The sequence below is a fragment of the Protopterus annectens genome, chromosome 14.part0, assembly GCF_019279795.1.
Source record: "Protopterus annectens isolate FY-2018-M chromosome 14.part0, PAN1.0, whole genome shotgun sequence".
Classification (NCBI taxonomy): Eukaryota; Metazoa; Chordata; order Ceratodontiformes; family Protopteridae; genus Protopterus; species Protopterus annectens.
The window spans coordinates 776,468,969-776,496,776 of NC_056748.1; the positions used below are offsets into that span (position 1 = coordinate 776,468,969).

The 27,808-nt window shown below is 39.6% G+C and overlaps 1 protein-coding gene across 1 annotated transcript in view; it reads left to right on the forward strand.

The window, feature by feature from the left end:
- The window catches only part of OGDHL (oxoglutarate dehydrogenase L), a 2,090,792-nt gene that overhangs the window by 502,867 nt on the left and 1,560,117 nt on the right, over window positions 1-27,808 (forward strand). The window contains exons 4-5 of the mRNA XM_044055619.1: window positions 8,841-8,956; window positions 18,774-18,832. Coding sequence (XP_043911554.1) covers window positions 8,841-8,956; window positions 18,774-18,832 — 175 coding nt within the window. The remainder of the gene's footprint in view (window positions 1-8,840; window positions 8,957-18,773; window positions 18,833-27,808) is intronic.

Here is a 27,808-nt window from a genome sequence, read left to right on the forward strand (position 1 = left end):
CTATTTCAAAATACGATCGTGTCCCACTAACGCGAAAGTGCACTTTCGTAAAAGTTACTAGAATGAACGAAGGGTTAGGGCTTGGGTTATGGATAATAGATAGCTAATAGGGCTATCCACTGTCCTTAACCTAAGCCTAAGGTCTGTGACTACCACACCACAGTGCAGGAAATTGTATTTCCTCCACTGAGCAGTAGTTACGGACCTATTTCCTGTACTGTGGTGCAGTAGTCACGGATCTTAGGGTTAGGGTTTGGGTTAAAGATACTGGATAGCCGTACTACCTATCCACTATCCTTAACCCAAGCCCTAACCCTAAGGTCGGTCACTATCGCACCACAGTGCAGGAAATGTCCCGTTTGACCTAGTGACTTTCGCGAAAGTGCTCTTTCGTTGAAGTGCACTTTCACGTTAGTGGGACACTACTATCGTATTTCGAAGTAGTGTAATTTCGGTCTACGGTAGTAGACCCATATATATGTGTTTGTGTATACATATTATAAAAGCATGTTCCAAATCATGTTATACCTCAGAAATTTAATACACTAAAACTTTAAAAATCATCTGTTACAATAAAAAGCTCTCTACCTATCTGGTCAGTGATTTTAACTCCAACAGTAGTACTATTGAGAGGGACTCGTTTAGCCCTGGCCAGTTGTGTGCTTCCCAAAGCAGCTGCCAAAATAACTCCTCCTTTTCAAGGTACAAGGCCCATGGAACCCCCCCCCCCCCATTGCTTCCTTTCCAATTTCTCTACTACCACAAACTTTAACAGATGTTCACCATTATTTTTATATGCTTGTGTAATACATTAGTTGATTTATTTTTCCTTATTTCGTGAAGATCTTGCCCGTGTAAAAACATGGACATTGCTGGAAAAGTGCCACATAACCCCTATCGTATCACATTTAAATTTCCCTTTAATGTCATACTTTCTACCTTTAACTTCATATGTTTCCTCAGCTTGGATGTATTTACAATATTTACATCTTTCACATCTTCCCATGAATGGTGAAACAATTCTATGTTTTACATTTCCCTCAAAAATGCTTTTAAAGTTCACACCCCTCTTATATACTATTTTGGGTCTAATCGAAATTTTTCTCCCCTATTTCTTTATGTTCTATTAATGAACACCAGTTCTTATTTAAAATCCATCTCACACATCCACTTTCAATATTGAATGTTGTCACCATTGTTCTACTAAATTCAGAACTGTTAGACAAATCCTCTAAAGGTGATCTAAACTGACTACCCAGTCTTCTTTCTTTAAATGATATAGGCTGTCTGTGTTCTTTATCTTGGAGGAGCGGTTGGTATGTGCCATTAATTCTTGTTCTACTAACTTCCTCTTACCTGTTGCCTCTTAACTAGTGATATCTCTTGTTGGTAAGAGCATGCACTTGTGAAATGCAAAAAGGCATATGAGTAAGTAGGTTTATGATAAATAGTCAAAAGGACCGCCCCTTTTACATAATCCTTATGTAATATCACATCTAAGTATGCTGTACTATCAACGTCAAATTCATACTTCTTTATACTTGTTGCGTGTTGTTTGTAGCATTATTGAGATATCGGAGAAACGGTGTGGATTTAAAAAGTGTTTGTTGTGGGCATAAGATCCCATATTCTGATGCCCACAGGGAATGTGTTTATTGTTTGGGTCTGGCATACCTTGATGTTGACTGTGCTCTTTGCTCCAGATTTAATTCTAGGGCTTTAACTGATTGTGAGAATAAATTAGTTCTGCAGGTCTCTTGCCCTTTACATCTTCTTTAGTGGCTGGGGCTCAAACCCCCTCTAAAAAGTCATGAGAAATCAAAAGTCGGCACACTAACTAAGGAGAAGGAGCACCAGAAAAGGTCTTCAGATGGATCATTGACTTAGACTTTGGTTTCCTCAACGGAGCCCCCCGCTAAGATTCAGAAATAGTTGTATCCATCAGTCTCAGAGCAGACAACTCAAAAATCAAGGTCTCCTCAGGTCCCTACCACACCCCTTTCATTGGATCTGATTTCATCCAGGCTTCCCTCTCTGTTCCTAGAAGAGATGACGCAAAGACATTCTAGGCCCACTTCCACTACGACCTCTCTTCAGTTCTCCAGAAGCTTTTCAGAAGCAGATATTGATAGGATGAGGAGGAAATTTCTCAGAGCACAGATATAGATAGGGGTGGTCCTGGCTCCAACCCTTTTCCAGGCCTGAGAGCTGAAATCTATCCATTTCCTCTCTGGTATCTCCTCCAATCTGTCCTTCTGTTTCAGAGCCATCAGATTCAAGATCTCTGGGGGTGTCTATTTTGGATCTGAAGAATGTTTGCTCTTCAACTCTGATAGTTCCCCTGAGCCGACCGGCACCAAATGCTTCAGAGCTGGAGGACCGTTGGAGTATCTGCACTGGGTCCGGGGACTTGGGAGTTGACTCCAAAGCTTTTTGAGCTATCATTCCCCCCCACATCCTCCTTGCTGGATAGCTCTGGTTCAATTCCCTCCTCGGGTGGAGTGTAGATGGGGCTGTTGCAGCTGATGATCCAAGAGATTCTAGCTTTGGAGCCATCGACTTCTCTTTCTTCTAGGCATTCTCCTTTCTAGCTTGTGGAGAGGGTTTTCACTATGACTAGAGAACAGACATCCCTGCCCTCTTCCGATCAGATAACTCTGCCTCACACTGTGCTGTGTTCTGAGCCTCAGACATCTCTTCCACTGGTTCAGCCAACCGGCGCAAGCCTTCAGACAGTCCACTGGGACATTGTTATGTCTTCCGACACTTCCCGAAAACACCCCACTGAGGAAGTCCCTCGAAAGAGGATGTGCAAGAGGAGGCAGTTAGATCCCCCCAGTAATCCCTAGATCCCCCCAGTAATCTCTCACAGAGGACACTGATTTTGATGGAGGGGAAGGGGTCTCTCAGATCAGCACCTGATGACATCTCCTTTGGAGACATCTTGGAGCTCTTGAAATAAAAAGGTGGTTGGTCTTCTGACAACCCCTCCAAGGAGGAATCAGTGTTCCTGTTGGCTTTCGTGTCTGGCCCATCTACTTCTTGGGTGACCCGCTGGCTGATCAGCAGGTGTGGAAGGAGAAGCAGTACACTGTTAAGCCAATACCTAAAAGTCCAAATAAAATTCTTGCCCCCCCCCTAAAGACCATACTCACTGGAGCAAGGGAATACCCGTTGATGCCATGGTTGTGGCTGCAACTACATGAAAAAAACTAGCAGAACAGAGGTCTTCTGTCCATCCCCCTAAAAGAGAGTCTAGAGCATTGGACAGATTTGGGAAGCATGTTTCTGCTTCAGCGACAGTTGCCCTTAGGTCTCTGAATTATTTGGTGCATTTTATGAGACTGCAGAGAGGTTTGATCAAGGAGCTTGCCACACCTCTTTCAAGGTTCATATCCTCCGAAGATGGAAACAGAATCTCCTTGTAGCTGGCCAAATTCCAGTCTGTGTGAAATGCGTCTATGAGGCTAATCTCCCATGCTACAGAAGGTACCTTATGGGTGGCAGGTTCAGGCTTAGCCATCAGGAAACATGCCTGGATGTGCTTATGTGATTTTGCAGAACAATTTACGTCTTCATTCATCAGTGCACCCTTTGATGGATCTTCTCTGTTTGGCCTCAAGGTTAAGGACACACTCTCCAGGTGTGAACAAGAGGGAAGGACCATGTCTGCTGTGGTTGTACGTTTTTCAGCCCCTCAAAGGCCCTTTTCTAGGAACCAGTGAAGTGGTAGAAAGATGTGGTTTAAGAAGTCCCTGGGTCCTTTGCAGGATTCACACAGAGATGGTTCCCCCAGTGGCAGAGGGGGGAACTCATCGGGAAGATGATGTCATTGTGGCAGGGGTGGCCCACAGAACTAGGGCTCTAGATGTTCTTTCTCAGATAGACCCTATCAGTGCTCCTGAAGGGAGGCCTGACTGTCTTTGGAAGCAGTTGGGGTCATTTATCCCTGCACCAGAGAGCCTGGCTATCCATCACAAAAGATTTGTGGCTGCACAGGATTGTATCCAGAGGTTATACAGTACTATTTTCTGTAGTCCTTCCCACAGTTGTGAAGAAAATTCATGATGTTCCACCCAGTCAGAGGGAAGCAACATCTGTAGAAATAAAAAAGTTGCTGGAAAAGAGTCATCCAAGATGTCCCACCAGGCAAGAGAGGGTCTGGAATGTACTCTTCTTATTGCCAAAAAAAGACAAGAGACTGATTTTGGATCTCAGCAAGTTAAATCAGTTTGTTCAGTATAACAAGTTTCGGATGGTCACAGTTCAGACCATTTTGCCTCTGCTACAAAAGGATGATTGGATGTGCTTTGTAGAGTTTCAGGATGTGTACTATTCCATCAAAATGAAGAGGCAGTCCAGGAGCTACCTATACTTCTGGCTGGGAGACAGTCATTGCCAGTTCAGAGCACTGCCCTTTGGTCTCATCCCATCCTTCAGGGTGTTTACCAAATGCATGGAAGTGGTAGCAGCCCACTTGAAACTGCTGGGATCCCAGGTGTTTCCATATCTAGATAACTGGCTCCTAACTGTCCCAACCAGGCATCAGTTGCTACAGACAAGGGACTACTTGCTTCATTTGTGTTCTCATCTAAGAAAAGTCAATTACAACAAGTCTCAACTCACCCCAACTCAAAGTCTGGAGTTCATAGCTGCTCATTTGGACACAGTCATTCAAATAGCCTGTCTTATCTCCACTTGAATAAACACGCTGATGTCCCCGGTAAAGAAAATGATCCAGAATTCATCTCTTGCAGCTCAACTGATACTACAGGCTTTGGGTTTCATGGCAGCAACTATCACTCTTGTTCCATTGGCTAGGTTCCACACGAGAATCCTTCAGTGGACTCTATTGACTCAATGGTCCATTCTCCAACCTTCATTATCCATGCCAGTCAAGATCACTCAAGCATGCAAGAGATGTATTCTATGGTGGATTCATTCAAACCAGCTCCAGGAAGGCCGTCCTTTTGTTCTTCCCCTTCCCATAACTTCAGTGACCACAGACCCCTCCCAGCTTGGGGGGGAGGGCACTACTTGGGAAGAACCGTCCAAGGTACATGGTCCTCTGAAGAGGCCAAGATGCATATCAGTGTCCTGGTGATGAGAGCTGTCCTCCTAGCATTGCAGACCTTTCAAGACATTCTCCCAATTTGGACAATTATGACACTGATGGACAATATGTTGGTAGTCTGGTACATCAACAAACAAGGGGGAACCAGATATTACCATCTTTGTCAAGAAGCTGTGAGAGTATGGAAATAGGTGATCTCTTCCAGTTTTTTTCTAATAGCAATGCACATCACAGGGAAATCCACCGTGATTACAGACAAACTAAGCAGGTCCATTTAGATGCCTCACACGTGATGTCTCAACGTCACTGTGATGGAGAAAGTTTTCCATCAGTGGGACCCAGCCATGCTGTGATCTATTTGCCTCTTCTCCTCAACAAGTGCAGCAGGTTCTTTGCCCTGATCCCCCCCCCCCATCGGGGGAGTCACAGAGAGATGCCGTAGTTCACAAATTGGCCATCTGGTCTCCTGTATGCTTTTCCCCCTTACCATTAATTCCCAAATTTCTTCAGAAAGCAGTTTGGTTGAAGAGCACAGTTATCCTCATTGCACCCCTTTGGCCTTGTCAGATTTGGTTGTCCTTCCTCTGTCCTCATCTTCAACATCCTCTCTGGATTCTGGATCTAATTCCAGACCTCCTGTCTTACCCGACTGATGACTCATCTGGACATGACAGGCCTCAAACTGACCACATGGTTTCTTCAGTTCCACTGATCGCTAGACAGCCCAGGCTTTCCTCCCCGGTCCATCATATTTTGCTATCTTCCCATAAGGCTTTTACTAGAAAGACTTACAAGAGTAAATGAAAAAGATTTGTCTTTTGGGCTCTTAGCAAAGATCTGGACCCCTTTTCAGCCTCTACCAGAGATCCTTGAATTTTAACTTCCATCTTTAACAAAGGTGTGAGTTTTTCAAGTATTAGAGTTCAGCTGGCTGTCATTTCTAATTTTGACGAGCGTGAAAATAACTCTACATTAGCCTCCTGTAAACCGTGCAAGGGCTTTTTCAAGGGAGCTTTTTTGCTTAGGCCTCCATTAAAAGATATCCCTCCTTGGTATTTGAATATAATGCCTTAGGCCTTAACTCAGTCTCCTTTTGAACCTTCAACCAAATCTGACCTAAAACTTTTAACTGGGAAAACAATTTTTCCAGTGGCTATTATGTCCGCTAGAAGAGTATTTGAAGTCAAGGCTGTGCCTTCAAAGCCTTCTTATCTAATTTGTCACAAAGACAGGGTGTCATCGTGAACTAATCCGTTCTTTTTACCCAAGGTTACTTCTGAGGTGAATATTAACCAGGTCATTAATCTCCTAGTTTTCTTTCCAAATTTCTCAAAGGAGAGTACATGTTACATCTGTTGGATGTGCATAGCCAACCTCATTTCTACCTTCATAGAACCAAACACTTTAGGAAATCTGACCAGTTATTTGTTTCCCTTTTTCCTATCAGACTAGGCAGTCCACTATCTGAAGTTACATTGGCCAAATGGTTGACTGATGATTGGATTAATGGTTGACCTTTCTCTATGGTATATTGGATTTATCTCAAAACCTCCTAGGGCCCATTCCACAAGATTTATGGTGGTTTCTTCAGCTTTTTGGTCCAGAGCATCTTTAGATGATTGAGCAGCTGTTGAGTGGGCTAATCTCCACCCTTTCATTGCTCATTACAAATTGGATTTGATTTGTAAGAACAGAGCAGCATTTGGCTTAGCAGTACTCGGGAATATCCTCCCTTAGGGTCCCCCAGGCTTACAGGAGCTGTGGACTCCATCCCATCAGTTGAGGAACCAATGTAAAATGACATCATCAGATTAAAAAGTTATGTACTTACAATAATGTTTCATCTGTGTTGTCCACTTTCAGTCTTCCTCAATTCCCACCCACCTGCTTCCTCCAATTTTGGCTTCTGGAGAGAGCTAAGCGTTATATAGGAAGCTCTGTTCCATGTTTGAGCTCCAGCTTCCGTTTTCTGTTCTGCCTCTGATATTTCTATTGTTGGATGTCCCTTTAAAATAGGGGCAAGAAACTCGATATGAGGTATGTTTGGTTGGCAGGGCATTATGGGTAAAGGGAGGAGCTTGACAGTTCCAGGATCAAGTGATCTGGTAGAAGCATCTGAGTTGGATCTGAACCCATCAGTTGAGGAAGAATGAAAATGGACATCACAGATGGAACGTTATGGTGAGCACATAACTTTTTATTTCCTTTTGTTGCTGTCTCTTCTTCCTCTCCCTCAATTGACCCACCATTTGGATGAAGTCTATTAACTATGGAGCTTGTTGGGTCTTCCACTGCCTTATTCTTGTGCTTATAACCAAAAGAAGCACTATTTACATTAAAAAGCCTCTTTGGACCAGAAAATCTTCTACAGTTAAATCAAAAAGTGTGTCAGATTTGTTTTATGTTGTGTTTCATCAGCTCTCAAAGTAAATCTTGCAGGACACTTTCAAAACTCTCTAGCTCTCCACAAACCCAGAATGTATATGTATTCAATCCCCATTTCTCTTGTTATATTACCAGTAGGTCTGGTCCACTGTGGGAAATATTCTAGCCAGTTTCTCCAGTATGAAGAAATATTTATGTAACATTTCCAAGCAAACATCTAAAACTTCCCTGAGTTTTTCACTCATTTGACATATTTGCCCCACAATTTTCTCCCATCCTGCTTTAACCTTCTAAACCACTGTTTCTTTCACTACTGTAAAACTTATTGGCCTTTGGCTTCCAACCTTATGCTGCTTAATTAAGTTCAGTAATCCAACTAATTAATTCTGGTCATTGTGGCCAGGCGCAAGTTTATTTTAAACCATCTAGAATATTGAAAAGTTCTTTTGTCTCTGCCCTTGTAACTGAAAGTCTTCTGAACCTTATTCCAGGGGAGGAGGTAAACGCATTACTATAGGTTGATGCCAGTATTGTAGATTTTGTGCCCTGTTCAGTTTCAGAATGTTGTTTTTTCCTTTTCATCCTTTTTTCCTTCCCCAGTTGGTAAGATGTCCTGCTTCTATTCCTTAAGTCTTGCTACTCCAATTAAATTTTATTCATTTTATTATTGCTGTATACAATACTGGCTAGGCAGCACTTTCTTTCTGCTTCCTCAGATGCTGCTATTAGATCCTTATTGTCCACCCATCCCCATTATTGCAAAAAATTGGGTTTTCTGTGCTTGTTCTTAATTTAGTTGTGTTTCAAGCAGTTTGTCTACATTTTGAAGTAAGATTTTTTGCCTGTTAGATTAAGTGCTGTGTGTGTGTGTGTGTGTGTGTGTGTGTGTGTGTGTGTGTGTGTGTGTGTGTGTGTGTGTGTGTGTGTGTGTGTGTCTATGTAAAACATATGTATAAATAAAAATTAATGCACACAGGTCATTTTATCTATTCAGAATTTACTGAAAAGAAACCCATTGAAAACCCATTTGGTTGATCTACAAATTTGGAGGATAACTGTAATAAGGCTATAGGCAATCACTGCTAATTTGGTTAGGATCTTAGGAGCATCTAATCTCTACATTGAGTGCCTAAGACAGGAGTATACTGCAATTAATTTTTCTGACTGTATACTGAAATCAGCAGAAAAAGTTCCTTTCACCATAGTGCTATGTATTGAAAACAGTTTTCATTGCTTTGTATTTACATAGTTAGTCATTACACATAAACATTTAGTTTGATATACATTTTTAATGCTTTCTTATTTTATTCTCATCTTCCTCTGTGTTACCATGTTTAACTGGACCTTTCTTGCATTCCCTCTCCCCTTCCTGATTATTTAGGGCTTTATGGTCTACATGAATCAGATCTGGATAAAGCATTCCGGTTGCCCACCACAACTTTTATTGGCGGGAAAGAAAGCAGTTTATCATTAAGGGAAATCATAAAAAGGCTGGAGGTTAGTATGCATGCAAATTTAAGGCATTATTATAGTTGTGGATGTGTAAAATTCTGTAATCTAGTGTTATGAACATTTTTGTTTCACTAACTTGACTTGATCTGAAGAATATATATAAAATTATTTTTTGGTAAAGGTGATTTGAACTATCATTTTGATTGATTTTGAATCTGTGCAAATTGTCTTCATGCAGAATGTATGACATAACAGACATGCAGCAATCATTTTGATTTATGTAAGGTTACAAAGTTATTGATCATATATGTAGCCAATCTGCTTAACTATTGCAGTAGTCTGAACTTTGGCATACATCCCTAATGGTTATACCTTTCATGGTTTTACTAGAGTCAAACACCCTTTGTTTAACATAGTACTTTATCTTACAGTTTTTCTGGTGCATCTTGTACAAATGGGTTAATAATACTGACAGAGTCACTGTTGAAATTGGCTGAGCCCCCAGCAAGGCTCATATTTAGGTCCTTCTGCTGTCAGCCGTCCCCCTGCTGTTCCTCTTTTCTAATGCATATACAGTGTGATGCTTTAGTTGGCTTTCAGATTATTGAGATTTTATGTCATATCATCGAGGACTGGCTTGCATTTATTATTTTGTTGCACACCTTTGATATTGCTATTGCAGCAAGCCATACATTGGCTTCTTCATAGCATATTTTTTTGCCCCTACATTGGGTTAATAAGTTTCATTTGAAGCTTCCCCGTTGTCTGCTCAAAACATTCACACCATTAACAGTTGCAGATCTTATATTCTAGTTCTAGTTAACCATACCATTATGGCCAACAAAAGTTTATGTAGTCTTGCATGCACAAGTTAATAAAGTCCTCTAATGCTTGCTTAGTGCAAGCAGTCTAATTGCCTTTCATTGTATGTTGACAATATTGGCATAAACTACATTTACAGTGCAGAGGAAAAAACATGAAATATTAACATCAGCGATGACATGTACCAGTGTCTTTAGAGCATTATTTACTGTACACCAGGCAAAAGTGAAGCAAGGTTATGCAGGCAGTCATGATATATGTTTGAGGCAGGTGTGAGATTCAAGTTATTATATTCAGCTGTTTTCAGAATTTTTTTATGGAGAATCAAATATCTTTTTCGAAGCAGAACAGCTGATAGAGAAAAAAAAGACAAGGAGTGAGTCAGCAAGATGAAGGGGATCGGTTTCTTAATTTCTTGTCAGTAAGAAAGCCCAGGGAGAGACTTTGTTAGTGAAGCCTTTATTTATTATTCCAAAGGAAAATGCTTGAGATAAAAAAGAAGCTGCCATGTAGATAACTAGAAGAATCAGGAGTACATTGGACTTAAACCAAAGACTTGTGTTGGGAGATTGCAGTGATTAGGAAGAAGATGATCAGCAACAAAGGACATTTAATGAGTAAGTAGGAAAACTGTAAAGCAGCAGTCTTACTAGGTGTAGTTTAGACATTTAAACGGTGGTTCTGTAAGTAGAATTTGATGGAAAATACTGAGGGTTTGTTCACAGTGTTAAACTAGCGGGAAAACTGTAAATCAGAAATCTCATGGTATGTCATTAATGTGTAGAAGGATGCTGAATGGACTGAAGGAGTGACAAAAGTTTTTGTTGTTCTTAATTCTTGTATAACAGCTTTGTGATGTAACTTGTAAGTTCTTTTGTAAAGTAGTGATGGATAGTATGTATCCAGAGATATTTTAAATGTGAGGTGGGGGAGTTTTTTTTGGGTGACTGCTGTGTATGCCAGTGGTATTAAAGTAAAAAATATTCTCTTTTATCATTATGGATTCAGGCTTTACACTACAACACTATAAGAAAGGCTGGAAAGAAACAAGTTAAAGTTAATATAATGCAGTTATCTGTGGCTGCTGGAGTGGGGGGGGTACTGTAAATATGTCTTGATAGTAACATATACAGAGTTAAAAAGATGGTGACTTCCCCAGTTTTATTCAGGTGGGTGCCTGTAGTAATATTTAAGCTACAGAGATTTTTAAGCAAAAAGACTTAAAAGTAGAGAAAACAATGAATGACTTGACAGCTGGTATTTTTTTTTTACTTTCTTGCATTTGTAAAGTAACTACCAAGGAATTTTCAACTGACACCTGATTTTGACAGACGTCAATCAGTCTGAAGCTACAGGCAGTTGATCTTGAGAGGTCTGAACAGTATGCTCCGAGTGAAATCTCCAAAGTACAATGTAAGTAATTAGAGAGATTGTCAAGCACTGCAATGAAGCAGTGTGTTGTGAGTGAAATCTGTGAGGTACAACATATTGGAAACACTTCAGTGGAAATTAAATGTACATTAAGAAGTGGAGCTTGAAACTTTGAGAAGTGAATAATTATACAAGCAGTTGCCTATGTAGCAGTTTTAGTACTTTCATATATTAAATGTAACTGTGCACAATTTAGATTATTTAATATTAGTCGGTGTATTTTTCTTAAGGCTAAAAGTTAACATTTACTGAACGCATGCAAGTTATTTTTTAAACCAGGAAGGGGAGTAGGAATAAGACTGAATAGTAGTCTGTGTAAGAGGGAACACAGGCTTTAACATGTGCATTAGCGTGGTTAACCTTAATGCTGTTAATACCAGTGGTTGCAGCCATTCGTTTGGGACAACTTCTTCTGTTTGAAGGGGTAGACTTTCTTTTTGGAAAGTATATATAGTTTTGTATGCTTGCTGTGAGTAAAAAGGGGACAGGATGTGTTTTTGCGAATGTGTTTAGGTTTTTATTTCTTGGTTGTTTTTATTGAAGAGGGTGGTCTGTGAAAATGTAATGCAGGTTCAAAGAGAGGTGAGAAGAAACAATTACATACAAGATCAGCCTACCATTCATTAGTATATGCATATAAACTGTAAGATGGAAACATCTATTTAAAAGAACTGCCATGCATAATATATAGGAGTGCAGGCTTTTTTATCATGGCTGCTTTTGCCAGAATTAATGTGGAATGTGAATTAATGTGGAATGTAAACTTTACAGGTACAGACAAGAAGAAAATATTATTGATTTACATTAAGAAGTGTGAGGTACAACTAGGTTATGTTTGACATATTGGCTGGAAAAGAACAATTACATTTGACAATGAGATGATTTCATGCTGGATTTTCAGCAGAATGTTGTGGACAAGGGGGGCTAATAACACTGATTGTAACATGTGCCCCCTAGTAGTGATAGAAGAGGAAAAAAGGACAGTAATGTTATATTTGTGGTAGCAAGGGGTTATTGTGAGGACTATGCTGACATGTATTTATATTTCACCTAAAACTACTGTTACGGAGCTTCTGAGAACATTTGAACCAATAATGAACTCTCAAAAGGGAATTTTTTTTTATGGATGGTGACTGGGACCTCATTTACAGTAGTGATGTGTAAGGAGATCTAGAAGGGAAAATGTTACCACAGAGAGGTATGCATCTGAGGAAATATATGAAGTATTAGGATGTGACTTCAGTAGCAGGGACTCATAATGTACATATTCCCCAAAATACAGTAACTTGCTAGACTGGATAGAAGTTATTTTTCACAGAGGCATGTGTTGGAACCTTTTTCAAACACTTTTATTAAATTATTACTTAAGACATGGGCAAACCTATGTTAACAGAAAAGGAAACAAACCAGTTTAACATTTTTTTAATTTAAATACATCACATATATTTTCTTTACTGTCATCAGTCCAACATTACAAAAAATTACTGAATTCCTTCTCCTCCTTAACATTATTATCCTTGTATTGTTCTCACAATTCCCATTTAGTTTTATGTAGTCTGCTTCTTCCCTTTTCTAAAACTCTTATTCCATTTTTTATCTCGTGTATAATAATATCTGAAATACATTTGGTGTAGACTTTGATTTCCATTTTCTAGTAATTGCATTTTTGACAACCAACAGATTCAAACATAAGAAGGTATTGCTATATCTAGGCAATTCATATCATGTATCCCAGCTCAAAAGAATCATTTCCTTACATACAGCCATTTAGTCTCTCAAGAGTTCTGATAGAGTACTCTGTAGGAAAATTTTAAACTCTCCCAAAACATATGTTCCCAGTTATCTCTTACTTCTTAATCACACCTCCATCATTTGCTATGTACCTGAGGAAAAAATCTTTAAAATCTTCTTAGGGTATAAAATACCTATGCAGACACTTCCAAGCAAAGATCCTAAACCTTCTGCACTTCATTGCATACTTGGGAGCCATACATATGTCTTCTCATTGTCTTCTTGTAAATTATTTTACCAGTTTCTCTTCCCAAACTATTCTGACCTCCTCTGATTGATTCTTATAGTTGTCATGCAATATTTTGTATGGCCTACTACTTAGCCATTTTTAACAGCTGCAGCTGTTCTAGATTCGGTTAGAAACTCTATCAGAACAGGTCTTTCACTTAAAATTCCCCTAGCTCGTTCTGCTTGCCTGTATTCTGATATCAAGCTCTGGTAAGGAAGGTAGTCTCTAGCCTGCAATCCAAAAATCTTCTTGATCTCATCTCAGTCTATTAACTTTCCTCCTGAGTTATTTGCTCCCAATATCTTGGTTCCTTTGCCAGGTTACTCCAGTAAATTCCAGCCCCTCTTGCCTGTTATTTGTACCCCTACTTGCAGTCCTACCTATTGGAAAAAATCTCCTTTCTCCATTCTCACATTGGCTTACTTAGAATATTTTCTGCTATTTTATGATAATATTCAGTATGGTGGTGGTTATTCTCCTTAAGGATCTGCATCCAAAATACCACTCTGTTTCTGTTTCTTAAACCTCCCCCTTGCTTTATCACCATCCATTTTCTATTTGAATTATAACCTTCTGCTTATGTTATGCATATGAACCTTAGCGGTGTAGCTCTGAAATATTCGTTAAAATCAAGTAAACCTAAACCACCTTGTTCTATTGGAAGGACCTTTTCCCATTTAACTGTTACCCTCTTTCCCTACCAGATAAATTCCTTCAGTTCTTCTTTATTGTCTACAACTTCTCCTCAGGTTGATAAATTATGCCTGACCTGTACACAAGAGTAAAGGGACTAAAAACATTTTCACTGCTTGTGTCTTACTTTCCATATCTATAAATAAGAGTTTCTAGTTTCTCAATTTTTGCAATGTCTTCTGTTTTAACTTTTTCCCACATATCCGTAGCTGTCATAACAGAAGCCTTTTTAATACATACTCCTAAATACTTCATCTTATCATTTCCACATAAGTATGGGTATCACTGAGTCAATTCTTGTGTGGTACATAATTTATGGCTATAACCTTTGTTTTATCTTCATTAATTTTATATCTGAAAAAGACCAAAATGTTCCACAACACTGAGATGTCCTTTTCCGGATTTGTCAGGTAAAAAATAATATTTGCAAATGAAGCCAACTTTTCTTGATTACCATACCAATTATATCCTTGTATCTCTGAGTCCCATATTATATTTTCCAATGGCTCTAAATATAAAGCAAATAAAAGGGAAAGAGAACACCCCTGTCTGGTTCCTCTGTTTAAACACAGCTTATCTGCGAGGAACTCTTCCACTTTAATTCTTGCCTCTGATCCTTTGTATATCCTTCTAGTTAACCTATTGTATCGGGGAATGCAAATGCTTCCAATGCCCTACTCATAAAATTTTCAGCGTACTGTGTGAAATGCTTTCTCTGCATCAAGATCCAGCAACAACAGAGGTATTTTCTTATATTCTGCTTCTCTCTAGATTGTCATTGTTATATTGATGTTGTCACATGTTTGCTTACCCTCCACAAAACCATACTGATCTGCATCTATCAATTCTGGCAACACCTTTGCCATTCTTTTAGGTAGTATAGACACAAACACTTTATAATCATGGTTTAAAATTTATTTGGGGTATATGTCTATATGTAGCAGGGTCTGAAGGGTCTTTGCCATCTGTAGGTAATGCAGCCACCACAACTTTCTTCTAAGATGTTGGTGCTTCCTCTCCTTTTAAAATATTGTTGACAAAGATCTGGAAGATTTTATTTACTTTCTTTCCTTCTAATTTCCAAACTTCCACAGAAATACCATCTGTTCCTACAGACTTTCTTGAAGATTGATTATACATCACTATTTCTATTTCATCACCTCCTATCTTAAATGTTAGTTGTTGATCCTCGTCTACCTCTACTCTTGGCATAATTAAGTCTTCCATAAATATTTCCATTTCTACTCTTGAGTTCCACATTTCTGTTTTATACAAATTTTTATAAAATTTCAGGAATATTTCTAAAACCTTTGCAGGACCTCTGGTTATTTTTCTTGTTACTGGCTCCCTGTGTTTGGCAATAACCCTTTCAGTGTTCTGTTGCCTAAGTCATTGTGCTAAAAGTTTTTGTGCTCTGAAGTTATCAAAAAGTAATTGCTTAATTGCAAACTTTTTAAACTCATGCGTATTATGCAGGAACTCCCTTATTTTCTCTTTAGCCCTCTACATTTAGTCATGCTCCTCTTCTTCTGTGAGATTCCCCTTATGCTGAAATATTTTAACCTCTTAAGTAATTTCTGTTACTTCTTAACCATCTCTCTCTGTTTTATTTCAACCCTATTTTTAAACTCCATTTTCATTTTATCCTGGTTTCTAGCTATAACTTTAGAAGATGTTTATGTCGTCCTTTATAACTTTTGAATAATTTCTGCTACCTGTTCTTAAAATTTCTCTCTTTTTTTACAGATAGGTGGGAAAGCGCCAGTATCTTATTTTTTTACTTTGCTTTCATTTTATCTTAGTTTTGGTTGGTGCATGATCAGAAGTATTTAGTGGATGTGTGTTGAAGCTTTCAATTAAATGCAAATGTTCTTGTGAAATATAATTTCTGTGTAGTCTAGCCTAGTTATTGTACCTTGGGGAATAATATGTAAATTCTATCTAGGTTCTTGCTACTGAATTCACATCTTTCATACCAAATATTTTCATAATTTTTTTTCAGAAATCTATCCTGTTTTGCTATATTCTCCTTTCTAGGTCCCTGATACATCTTCACTATTGCAAGTCAGGTTCTAGTCCACACCTACAAGTAATATTCCCTGCTGAAAGCTGATTATTTCTCCCCAAATTTTCTTAAGCACCATAATAGCAGTTTTCCGAGGAATATAAATAAATGCCATTGTAATCCTCCTCCCTTGACAGTAGCCCCTTACCTGCCAAAAAATCTACCATTTTGTCTTTTTCCCTCATCTATCACTATTGGAGCCCCTCTAGCAATTATTATAAATACTCCCCTTTTATCCATCTCCGATATTCTGGTGAATATCCATTCTAAAATCCTCTCTTTGTCAAATTAACATGCTCGTTTATTTACAAATGTGTCTTCTACATCATTGCTATTTGAACTCTGCATTTCTTAATTTAATGTAATGCTCTTTCACATTTATCTATACCTGTAAGGCCATTCATTTTAAAGGATAATATGGACAGCACAGCCATCATGATAAAAAGCTGTTGTTCCCTCCTATTATACATGACAATTTTTTGAATGTATATTTCCAGCTTTTGTGTTACATGCATATAGTAATGTTTGACAGACTGATCTTTTGTAGTCTTTTCTTCTCGTCTCTATTTGAACCTGTGTCACATTTTAAGACTTTCTGCTTTAATGAAAACTAAAAAATACAAAAATCCCCATCCCCTGTTACCTTGGAACAAACACAGAAACTAAGTACACTTTTAAAACATATGCTTTAATCCTCCAGAAGGGAACAATTGCCCCAAACTGACAGCCGCACTTACAAGCATTATCTAACCTAAAATTAAGGTTATCTGTGTTAAAATGTATGCTAAAGTCTGTGCTCCCACTTAAACTAATTGCTGTCTGTTATTTTTTTCTCTCTTCCCCTCCCAGATATGAAAAACAGCTTAATATGCTTTCAGAAAACATTAACATTTAGCCCTAAGAAAAAGTACACTTGCTATGTTTAAAACTAAATTGTACTCTGTTCTGTTAACTGCATTAAAGTATTAAGGCTGCTAGGGAGGTTTTTACCTGTTATTCACTTCCCATAATTTCAAACTTAATCTTTTCACTGAACTACTTGCTATTGTACCTAGAAATTTTACATTTTCCTCAGTAAAGAATACTCAGAATTCTCAAGATTAACTATTTGCACCTGTAGACAGCTTGTCTCCATGAAAATGCACTCAGCAGTGAGTCTTTGTAAATTTCAATCAGAAAAGAATATGCAACTGGCTTCAGCTGCAGACATCTCGTCTCCACTGAACATTTGCCAATGGAAAACAAGCAAGCTAATATGTTTGGAGTTGTAAGAAGTTTAGCATTTTCATTGTTTTCATCATTTTGTCTTGTTTTTTTAAGCCAACATGCTTGCAAAACACCCTTTTTAGCTTACTCCAAAGATAGTAATAGACATTCACCCTTGTATAATAAAGAGAGAAAATATTCTAATTCTACACGCAATATAATCGGTGTACTTTTGCACACCATAGTAGTAGCCCAAGATAACATGATCCGAACATTAAACTTGCTTTTGTTCAGCCTTTTTTCTCTTGTTATACTGTAAAACTTTCTTACAGCTAAAAAAGTACTTGTTTACTTTAATATCTGAACACATACAACAGTCACTAAAAAGGTTACCCCCACATTTAAAATACCCGTGTTTACGCAGTACACAAAACTGTTTAACTGTATATAACATGCAGTTTATATCATACAAACTTTATGCAAATACTAATAAAAACAGAAATTATATTTTTCAGCCACTTTTTCTTTTAAAACCATATTTCACAAATGTAATAAGATGCTTTCTAGTTTTGCATTTATTTGCTAATTTCAGAGCTGGTCATCTTCCTGTTCATCTCCATCTCCCAACACCAGACTTTAAGTCAAGACCATTGTACTGCTGATTCTTCTAGCTGACTCCTATGCCTTTTTTGTCTTTCAAGCATTTTTCTTTGGAACATTGGAAAAGGTTTTACTGGGAAAGTCTTTCTATGAACCTTACCATCAGAAGAATGAGAAGCAGAGACTCCTCCTACTAGCTGACTCACTTTTTGTTGGATAAACTTTTTTATTTTCTCCATAGCCTGTTCTGCATCAAAAAATAACTTTGATCCACCAGGCAAACATACTTCAGAGAGAGCTTGGTACAAAAAATAGAAAGAGTTGTAGCCATACTTAGGGTGCCAGTGACAAGAGAAATGACAGAGGTATTAGAGATGTTTTGAAATTGAATGAAACTTTGTGTAAAGGAGAGAAATGGGGAAAGCAGGAAAAGGAACAGGTTGTATATGCACAAGTGTATATGAGCAACTTACTTGTGTCAAGATTATAGGAATATATAAATCAAAGTTAATAGCTAAGATAGGATGAGATGAAATAAAAACACTAATGTACAATCAATCAATCAATAGAGAAATCCTCAAGAAGAGATGCATTTCTGTTGAAATACTGTAACTAGAAGATAAGTGAAAGACAAGGATCTGGAAGGCTTTGTTAATTGTAGAGTATATTTTTTGTAAGAGAAGATTAATTGCTGCTGTATTTAGGTAGCTTTGTATTATTGACTTGAATTTATAGCATTTTTAATTCCCTTACTTTTACTGTTGATTTATGTATACTGTGCTCAACAGAGCTCCCTTGATGCCTTGATGTCTTTCCAAAAAGACTGCGGAGAGCTGGGCCTGTGTGCACAGCTTATAAGTATTCTGGACATCACAAAACTTAGAGCAAATATTTATTTATTTTGTTTTTTGCATTTTATTATTGCACACACAAGTTATTTTGATGTTCTGTTGATTTTAAGCTGCTTATTCATCTGAATTATACTTAATTTTCTCTGTTAATTATTATGTCCTTTTCTGATATAGTGTGGTGGTCATCTTGGAGAAAGCACTGGTAGTTCTATTGGAGTAGATAAGTTGCTGCTGTATCTAGACAGTTCATTACTATTGGCCAGAATTTATAGCTGTTTGTGTTCTATTTTGTTCTTGATGTATACCATGCTCAACTCCACTGAGAGCACTGCCACCATAGATGTAGCTGTTTAGTAGATAGATTACACAACTCCAATTTTTCTCAGTAGTCAGTACTACTTTTATATTTGTCTTTATTCAGCAGAGCTCCAAGTGAGATTGTTGCTGTAGGCCAAAGCAAATTGCACTGAGCTACTTGTAGTCACCATTGACTGTATAAAATGGGACAGTTGTGACTAAACAGTCTGGTTTACCTGTTCTTAAATACTGCTCTCCAGAGCTAATCACCTGCCAAGTGGCCTTATTGCAAAAGCAACTTGTAGGCCTAACTAGATCCTTTTCATGCATCGGCACTAAGTGTCATGGAATGGCAGCAAATTTAGCCCTACCCTTTTCATTATCGGCCTTCTAGCACTTTTTATTCTAAGGCAGTGTAAAAACTGTCCTATGCTCACTGATAGTGAAGTATTGCTTAACACTGTAGGCGCCATCTGTGAAGGTGAAAATATGTAAGCAATCTGGAGCCATCCCTCTTACAGTCCACTACTTAACAGTCACATTGCACTGTCACAGCCTTGTCCAGGCAAATGCAATATCATTATAATAACAGTAGAAAACTGTTGTACATTTATCCTAAAAAAATACATTGATGCTGACCAAAAAAAAAATACCCAGGCCTCTTAGAATTCTTAAGTCTAGACATCAATGTAAACCCCTTAGTACTCCTATTCCAGCACTCCCATATCAGCGTGTCACCAAAAGCAAATCACACCTAAGTCTGTTAGGCATAATTCAGCTGCAAGAAGCATCTTGGTTACTGGTAACTCAGTTGTTAAGTACACAGATTCCACACTCACCAGTCTGGAAATAAACAGCGTAGCAGTTGGCTGTCTCCCAGGAACCAAGATAGTGGACATAAGGGCACTCAGCACTATTTTCTCCAGTAGTTATGACTGTGACATGATCATAGCACATGTAGGGATGAATAACCTGTCGTGAAAATGCCTCAAGACCACACAGAAGGAAATGTTGGTATTCACCATGCTAGCTTCAACTAAGGGTAAGGCACTGGTTCTGACTGGAATTTTTCATTCAGCTGGAATAATGCTGTGACTTCTGGCTAATATCCCACCAGACTGCCAACAATAATGTGACGTCCCCCACTTAAAACCTGGGTCAGTAATTAAGGAGCCTCAATCCTCACCAATGTCTCTAGTGTGGGAGTGTCATGGAAAACACCAGAGCACAGAGCACACAAAAGTAAAATTCTACAATTTCCCTTAAGAGCACAACAGGAACAGACTCTTATTTCCTGGAACTGGACTATTTACCTGTGTCCATCCCAAATTTAATCCCTTGTATACTTCAGAGCAATGTGTTCCATTTTAAGACCTCTGACTCACTCACACTCAAAATAAATTCAAATCTCACACACTCAGAGACATATGGGAAGCCTGACACAGATTTCCAGCTGTATCCCCTCCCCAGTACAAATGGTAACTCTGCCACCAGAGCCAGACAGGTCTCTACACACCCTTGAAATAAATGATAGCTATGACCAGAGGCCTCCAGTCATGTGAGGTGACCTGGGGAGTATCAAATGGGTATAAGCACTCTCTAATCTCCAAAGATCACAGTGATTGTTCAACCACTATGCAAAGTAATAAAAAAAAATGTAGTACTAAGTAAAATGAATACAAGAATGTAAATCAGTAACTTTCAATAAACACCAGAATTCAGTCACCAGAAATATAAAATTAAATTATTCAATTATTTAAATTTATTGGCCATCCTACAGTATTTCATAGTACCAAAATACAAAAGTGACCACCCCTTTCAGTCCATCTTGCTGTTTTAAAAATAGTAACTCTCCACTAAACCTTAACTTTTTAAACAGGTAAAACTCAAGTTACCTACTTTCACATCTAACTTCTCTAGTGCACACTGCAGAGTGCATTCTTTTCAGTCTTACCTTTAAGCATCCCTGTGACTAGCACTTTCTCTAATACCTGCTGGAAAGCACTAGGAAGCCTTAAACTCATACAAACACTGAACTCTCCTTGTTAACAAGGAGAAATTAATAGTAGGCACTAAACAGCCTATAATTGCAAAGTACCTTGCTAAGGAAACAGCTCCTATACTTTACAAAGAAAAAAAAAAAGCCCCAAACCAGGCATGTCCAAGGGTCAGCTTCCGGTGATTTCTCCTGTCCACCTGGTGAATCTGGGCATACTGGGGCAATGCAGCAATTGCCTCATGTACACAGACAACCCTCTCCTCCTACCACCCAACACTACAGCCTGTGAGAGATGCACTTACATAGCCAAAATGGAAGCAAAGCTCTCTCCACCCAAGATTGTGTTAAACAGTCAAGAGGAGAAGGTTAACACCCACACTACACCTCAAGCAACACATAGCCCTTCTAAACCCGCACCACCAACACCCATATATAGCAACACTAAATCCACATATGCAGAGGCCCTTAACTGTAACCTGCCCAAGCAACAAAGACCTCTGAAGCTGAAACGCAAACAAACACCAATCACAACCAATGTGTCACATAGTTCACAACACCAGTGTGCCACCCAGCAACAGCCCCTAAGGCAAGACAATGTACCTAACACTTTAGTCATAGGTGACTCTATAGTCCGACACACTGATGTCCCTCTCACCAGGTTGAATAAGGAGAAAATTACAGTCAGCTGCCTGTCTGGTGCCAGGATCTGCCACATAACGCATGCACTCAAGTCACTCCACAACAAGTACAAATATGACTCTGTCATTGTCCATGTTGGAGTGAATGACTTGAGACGACCTCCTGGACTACATGAAAAGAGACATGGAAGAGCTCTCGGATCATGTGGCCCAGGCAGGTATGACCCTAGCCCTGAGTAGCATTCTGCCTTCGCCCAGAATGATACCACAATACAAGGATAAAATGATTGACTTCAACAATTGGCTAAGCTTATGGTGTCATTCAAAGGGGATCCAGTATCTGTCTGCCTGGGATGACATGATTGACAGACCACGATGCTTTGCCAGAGATGGTCTGCACCTGTCGCCCCTGGGATTCAGGTTACTGGCTAAGGCTCTTGCAACCCCTATAGTGCCTTTTTTAGGCAAACTTCAAAGGACAAAACCACCACCGTAACAGGTACAAGCATGCAAAATCTGAAGGTAATGCTACTCAATGCTAGAAGTCTAAACCTCAAAATGCACTCTCTCGAGGCACTCCTAAAAACGGAGAACATCGATATCTGTGCAGTAACTGAGACCTGGTTCAAGGCTCCAGAGAGCACCCCTGCAATCCCAGGCTACAACTCTTACCACACTTTTCGGCCACCAAACCAGGACCGAAACACTAAAGGTGGAGGAGTGTCAATATTCACCAAGGATATTCACACCACCAGGCTAGTTGGCCAACACAATGTGTCTGAAATTCTCCAAGTGCAACTAACACTAGGTAAGACTGCAATCCAAATTGTAGCTTGCTACAGATCCCCCACCATACCCCAAGATTCTCACTACACCTTTCTAAACATACTGGAAAATATTAAGATAGAACCAAACACCCTAATACTGGGTGATTTTAACTACCCTGCCATTAACTGGGAAAACTACTCATGTCCCAACACCTTTGCGCAATGGTTCTTCGAATTCATAAATTCCAACGCCCTGGATCAACTAATCCATAGTCCCACCAGGGGCTCCAATATCCTAGACCTGGTCATTACCAACATGGGAAATCAATGCTCCATACCTATGGTCACCCCCTCGTTAGTCAGGTCTGACCATAAGCTAATCACCTTTAACATCCACATCCCACCCCACCCCCAGTAAAGAAACCACCATAAAAAAGTTCTCCAAAGCCAACTTCATGCTACTCAAGTCAGAAGTGACAAACTTCATGACACCCATGCAGACGGGAACTGAAAGTTCAACTGCTGAATCCTACACTAAGGCACTGTACGAGCACATCCACTCATGCATGAATCGTGCCATCCCAAATAGAACCAAAATGCTCTCATCCAAAAAAGGAAGCCAATTTGGTGGTCCCCTGCCATAAACAAACTTTACAACAAAAGGAAGAAACTTTTTCAGAAAAGAGGAAAATCCCAGGATGCAAAAACTCCCTTACTAGCCTCAGTAAAAACTGAGATGCCTCATAAAATCTTCCAAAGCTAGTTACGAAAATAAAATTGCCAAAGATTCCAAAGACAACCACAAAGCATTCTATAACTATGTCAAGAATCTAAATGGCAATGCTCAGATCTGCTCTGAGCTAAAACAGAATGGCATTAAATATACTGATCCGAAGGATATTGCCAATATCCTGGCAGATCGATTCAGTGCCAACTTCACCCCCTATCACCCCTAAATGGCCCATCTCAATACCGAAGATTGCCAAATTCCAGTAATAACGACCACACAGGTACAAAATGCACTCTCTAAAGCCAAGAATACAGCATCCATGGGACCAGATGACATCCCGGCTGTGTACTACATGAACTACAATATGAACTGGCACCTCACCTAAGTGTCATGTTTAATCATAGCCTCACCTCAGGTTTCGTGCCCACTGAGTGGCGCAGAGCTACAGTTATCCCAATCCACAAGGGGATCCACCTTGGATCCCGGAAACTACCATCCCATCAGTCTGACAAGCCTTATCTGCAAGGCCATGGAGCGTATTATCATGGAACTTATAAACAAAGACATTGGCAACCTTCAAACACTGGACCCCACCCAGTTTGGGTTTGTGAAGGGCCGATCTTGTCTCCTGAATCTGATTGACTTCTTTGAATCAGTCTCCAGAGCCATGGACAAGGGTAAGGTGGTCCACACAGCCTATCTAGACCTTGCCAAGGCCTTTGACACCATCCCCACTCTGGAATCATAGATAAACTTACTAAGTTGGGCATTAATCCCTATGTCACCCAATGGGTTGCTAAATGGCTTACTGATAGAACCCACACTGTAAAAGTAGCCGACTCCAAATCCAGCTCCAGACAAGTGACAAGTGGAGTACCTTAGGGTTCAGTCCTGGGGCCACTCTTGTTTGGCATCTACTTCTCTGAAGTACAGGTCAACACTAAGGGACTCTGGCTAACAAAGTTTGCAGATGACTGCAAACTGGGAGCCATTATTGAATCCCCAAATGATGTGGATACTCTACAAAAGGGCCTTACAGAAACAGATGCTTGGTGCCAGAGCCATGGGCTCAAGCTCAATGCCAAGAAATGTATTGTTATCCCCCTTTGGGAAAAAACATGTATCCATGAATTACCATATAGGTGGCAGTACACTAAACACAGAAAGTGTGATAAGAGACTTAGGGACACAGGTGGACAGTGGTCTCACCTTCGATAACCACATCGCCACAACAGTCAGGAAATCCTTCTATGTGGCACACCTCATCATGAAGGGCTTTTCATCCAGAAAAAGGAGGTCATTGTCCCACTGTACTCATCCCTCATTAGACCCATTATAGAATACAACGCCCCATTTGGTATGTACCTCTCAAGACATCTGCAACAACTGGAAAGGCCTCAGAAATACCTCACTAAAAGAATCACAGGCCTAAAGCAGATGCCCCACGCTGACCGCCTTAAAAACTCCAGCTATACTCTGTCGCATATCGTCTACTCAGAGGCGATCTCTGCTTAACATACAAAGCCATGTCAAACCCAGAGCTGTTGGACATGCTACACTTAAAGAAATCCCAATCCCTCAGAGCTACACGCTCCAGGGATCTAAACCTTGTCATCGCAATAAACAAAACATGCTGGAGGGATAGGTTCCTGACCCAGAGACTCCCCAGACTCTGGAATAGATTGCCCATACATGTCAAGCAGAGTGCCTCTTTGGACCTCTTCAAGAGGAACCTTGACGATTGGATGGGAGAAAGGAAATTCACCCCAGGGATCACGTCGGTCGCCCTGCTAGACAGGGGTCCAGGAAAGTAAATAATGTGGGAAGAAATAGCCAGGAAATTGTTATGGCTAGGCTTGTATAGGCCCTAGGGCTGATAGCCTAGTACCAACCTATGAACCTAAACTGTATGATAGAAGTCCATCATTTTAGAAAAACTGTATCTAAATAACTGAACTTTCCTAATCTAACTAGCGTATACTGTCCGTGATCTAATTGAAAACATAACAGCAAGGCACAAAGGCAGGCTTACAATTTTTGGTGAGTCTGTTTTCTTGGGTAGCCACTGACTGCAACTTTTCACGAACTGCTACTCTTCAGTAATTGCTTAGCACTTAGCACTGTAACTGACTGCAACTCTTCACTAACTGCTCAGCAACTGACTTCAGCAGTCTCTCTTATATCCCAGGTTAACAGTCTCAACTGTCTTATTTTAAAAATAAGAGTTAGCTGTCTGAAAAAGTCCTTTTTGCTGTCAACCAACTGTTCAAATAATCGCATAGCAATCAGGAACATTCTAATGACATCACCTACTGATCAGCTGATTCTTCCCAGTTTGTATTTTAGAATGTCTGTCACAAACAAACATGTGCGATTAGAAATGTATCAAAGCACTATCAGATTTTTTTAACAATTTTGTATAAACAGAGAGATGCTCAACATTTTAAAAACATATTTACATTTTCACAATTAGACATGCTGGCATACATAAAGGTTAATCTGAGAATATACACAAATCTACTGCCAGACATGCTAACACAGATGACAGTGTTTTTATTTTCTTCAAAGATGCATAGAAAATGATAATTAGGTTCAGCGGTTGTTTAAGTTGCTAGTCTCACTCTAGGGGGATCCAATATGTATTACTCTGGGAAGACATGATTAACAGTCCAACTTACTTTGCAAAAGAAGGCCTGCATCTTTCATTCAAGGTCTTCTACATACTGACTAAAACCTGCTGCCTATAAGGCAGACATCATGTAATGAACATCCCAACCAAAAGACATCTCCAGTCTCAAACTGTACTCAACACTGGTAGTCTTAATAATCTGCCTCCTCTCAAGGCAGTTCTACATTTGGTGCATTTCCATGTATGAGTTTTTACCAAGGCGTGGTTCAAAACCTTAGAGAGCACTCCTGTATGTCTGGGTTTTATGCCTTCCATGTCTTCACCCCCCCCCCCCCCGGTGAGTTTCCAGCTCCAGACACCTATTCACCACTCTCCATGGCACCAGCTGACCCTGATAAATTCCTGGCATTCATAGAGGATATCCCTATAAGTAATGGCTCTTCAGTCCGTGGTGAATTCAGCTATTCTTCTATTGATTGGTGCACCTACACTTCCAAAGATGTGTATGCTCAAGTTTTGTTGGACTGGGTAAGACAGAAGTTGACATTGTTTGAACAGTCTGTACTGCCTACCTTGAACTGACCAAGGCATTTGATAACACACCATTATGGAATTGTTTATTAAATTGAAGACCTTAAGCATAAATCCCTACATAATGGGATGAGTAGCCAACTGGCTTAAGGATAGAATGGAAATTGTCCAAGTTGTTGTTGCCTCCTCATACAGAGAGAAGGTACCCAGTGGTGTCCCCCCAGAGATCTGTGCTTGGCAGCTTTCTGTTTGGTATTTGTTTTTCAGCACTAAAAACTGCTAATGGTGATCTCTGGTTAACAAAGTTTGCTGATGACTGCTATTTAGGTGTGGTTGTTAATTACCGTTTGGATGCATATACCCTCCAAAGTGACTAAAGACAATTATTGTGTAATAGAAAGAATGTTCAAACTAAATGCCAAGAAATGCATTGTCATCTCTTTGGGAAGTAGAAAACTCTGCACTGTATTGTATTAAACACACCCCTTTATCATATGAATTAGTGATCAGGAATATAGGCATGTGGGTTGACAGCTCCCTCTCTTTTTCACCATCACATGGCAGCTGTAGTTAGGAAGTCCTTCTACATTTGGCAAATAATTGTAAAGGACATTCTTTCTAAAATCAAAGATGCCATTGTTCCACTGTATTAAGCCCTAGTCAAACCTATTAAGTAAAATGTACCCTTAGACATGTATCTGGCTAGAAGTATTAAAAAAAAAACTTCAGAAATCACAGAGGTTTCTAACAAAAAATATCACTATTCCCAAAAAACTCAAGTTACCAGAAGAGATGAGGAGTCTTTATACTTGTACTCAATATCGTGCAGGTTCCTATGGGGAGACATGTGCCTAACTTACTGGGGGCTTAGAGAGCCATTTATTCTCAACCTCCTTTTGCTCGAAAAGTCAGATTGTGCTGCCAGCACCAGACCTAGAGATCTAAATCTTCATCAAGAAATACATAAAACTAGATAGAGTGATAGGATCATTACCATGCACCTTCCCGTACTATGGAAGACACTCACTCCCCCAGCATGCCAAGCAATGTGATTTTCTGTCATTCTTCAAACTTAGCTTGGGTAGTTGGATTAGTGTTCCTAAGTTTACATTAGGACTCACAGGTGTCACCTTTCTTGCAAAAGTTGTGCCTTGTATAATGTATGATCTGAAACAGTATTTGTATGTATGTGTGTATTTATTTATGTGATTTTTACATCTGGTGCTTGCTGACCATCAGACCCTCTCTTGGTCAGTCAGCCCATTCATTCCCATCACCAAGTGAGAGAGAACTGAGAGAGGTCATTGTCCAGACTGCCATCAGGGGTGGTTCGAATATTGTTTATTTTTCTCACTGTGTCAATCCATCCATGCATGCATTGATGAGGAGTTGGGCAAGGGTGGGCAATGGACTGCTGCAAAATGCATCTCCTCACCTTTGCAGGGGCATTTCTTCCAAGTAACCCTGCCCTTCACTCCACAGAACAAGTGGTGGCCTTTCTGATCTCCATCAGGATGATGACCATGCACTTTCTGCCTCCCACGTTCATGCATACCCCTCCATCCCACTGGCATAGCTGAAGGAGATATACCTCTGTATTCCTTCCATTTCCTGCGTT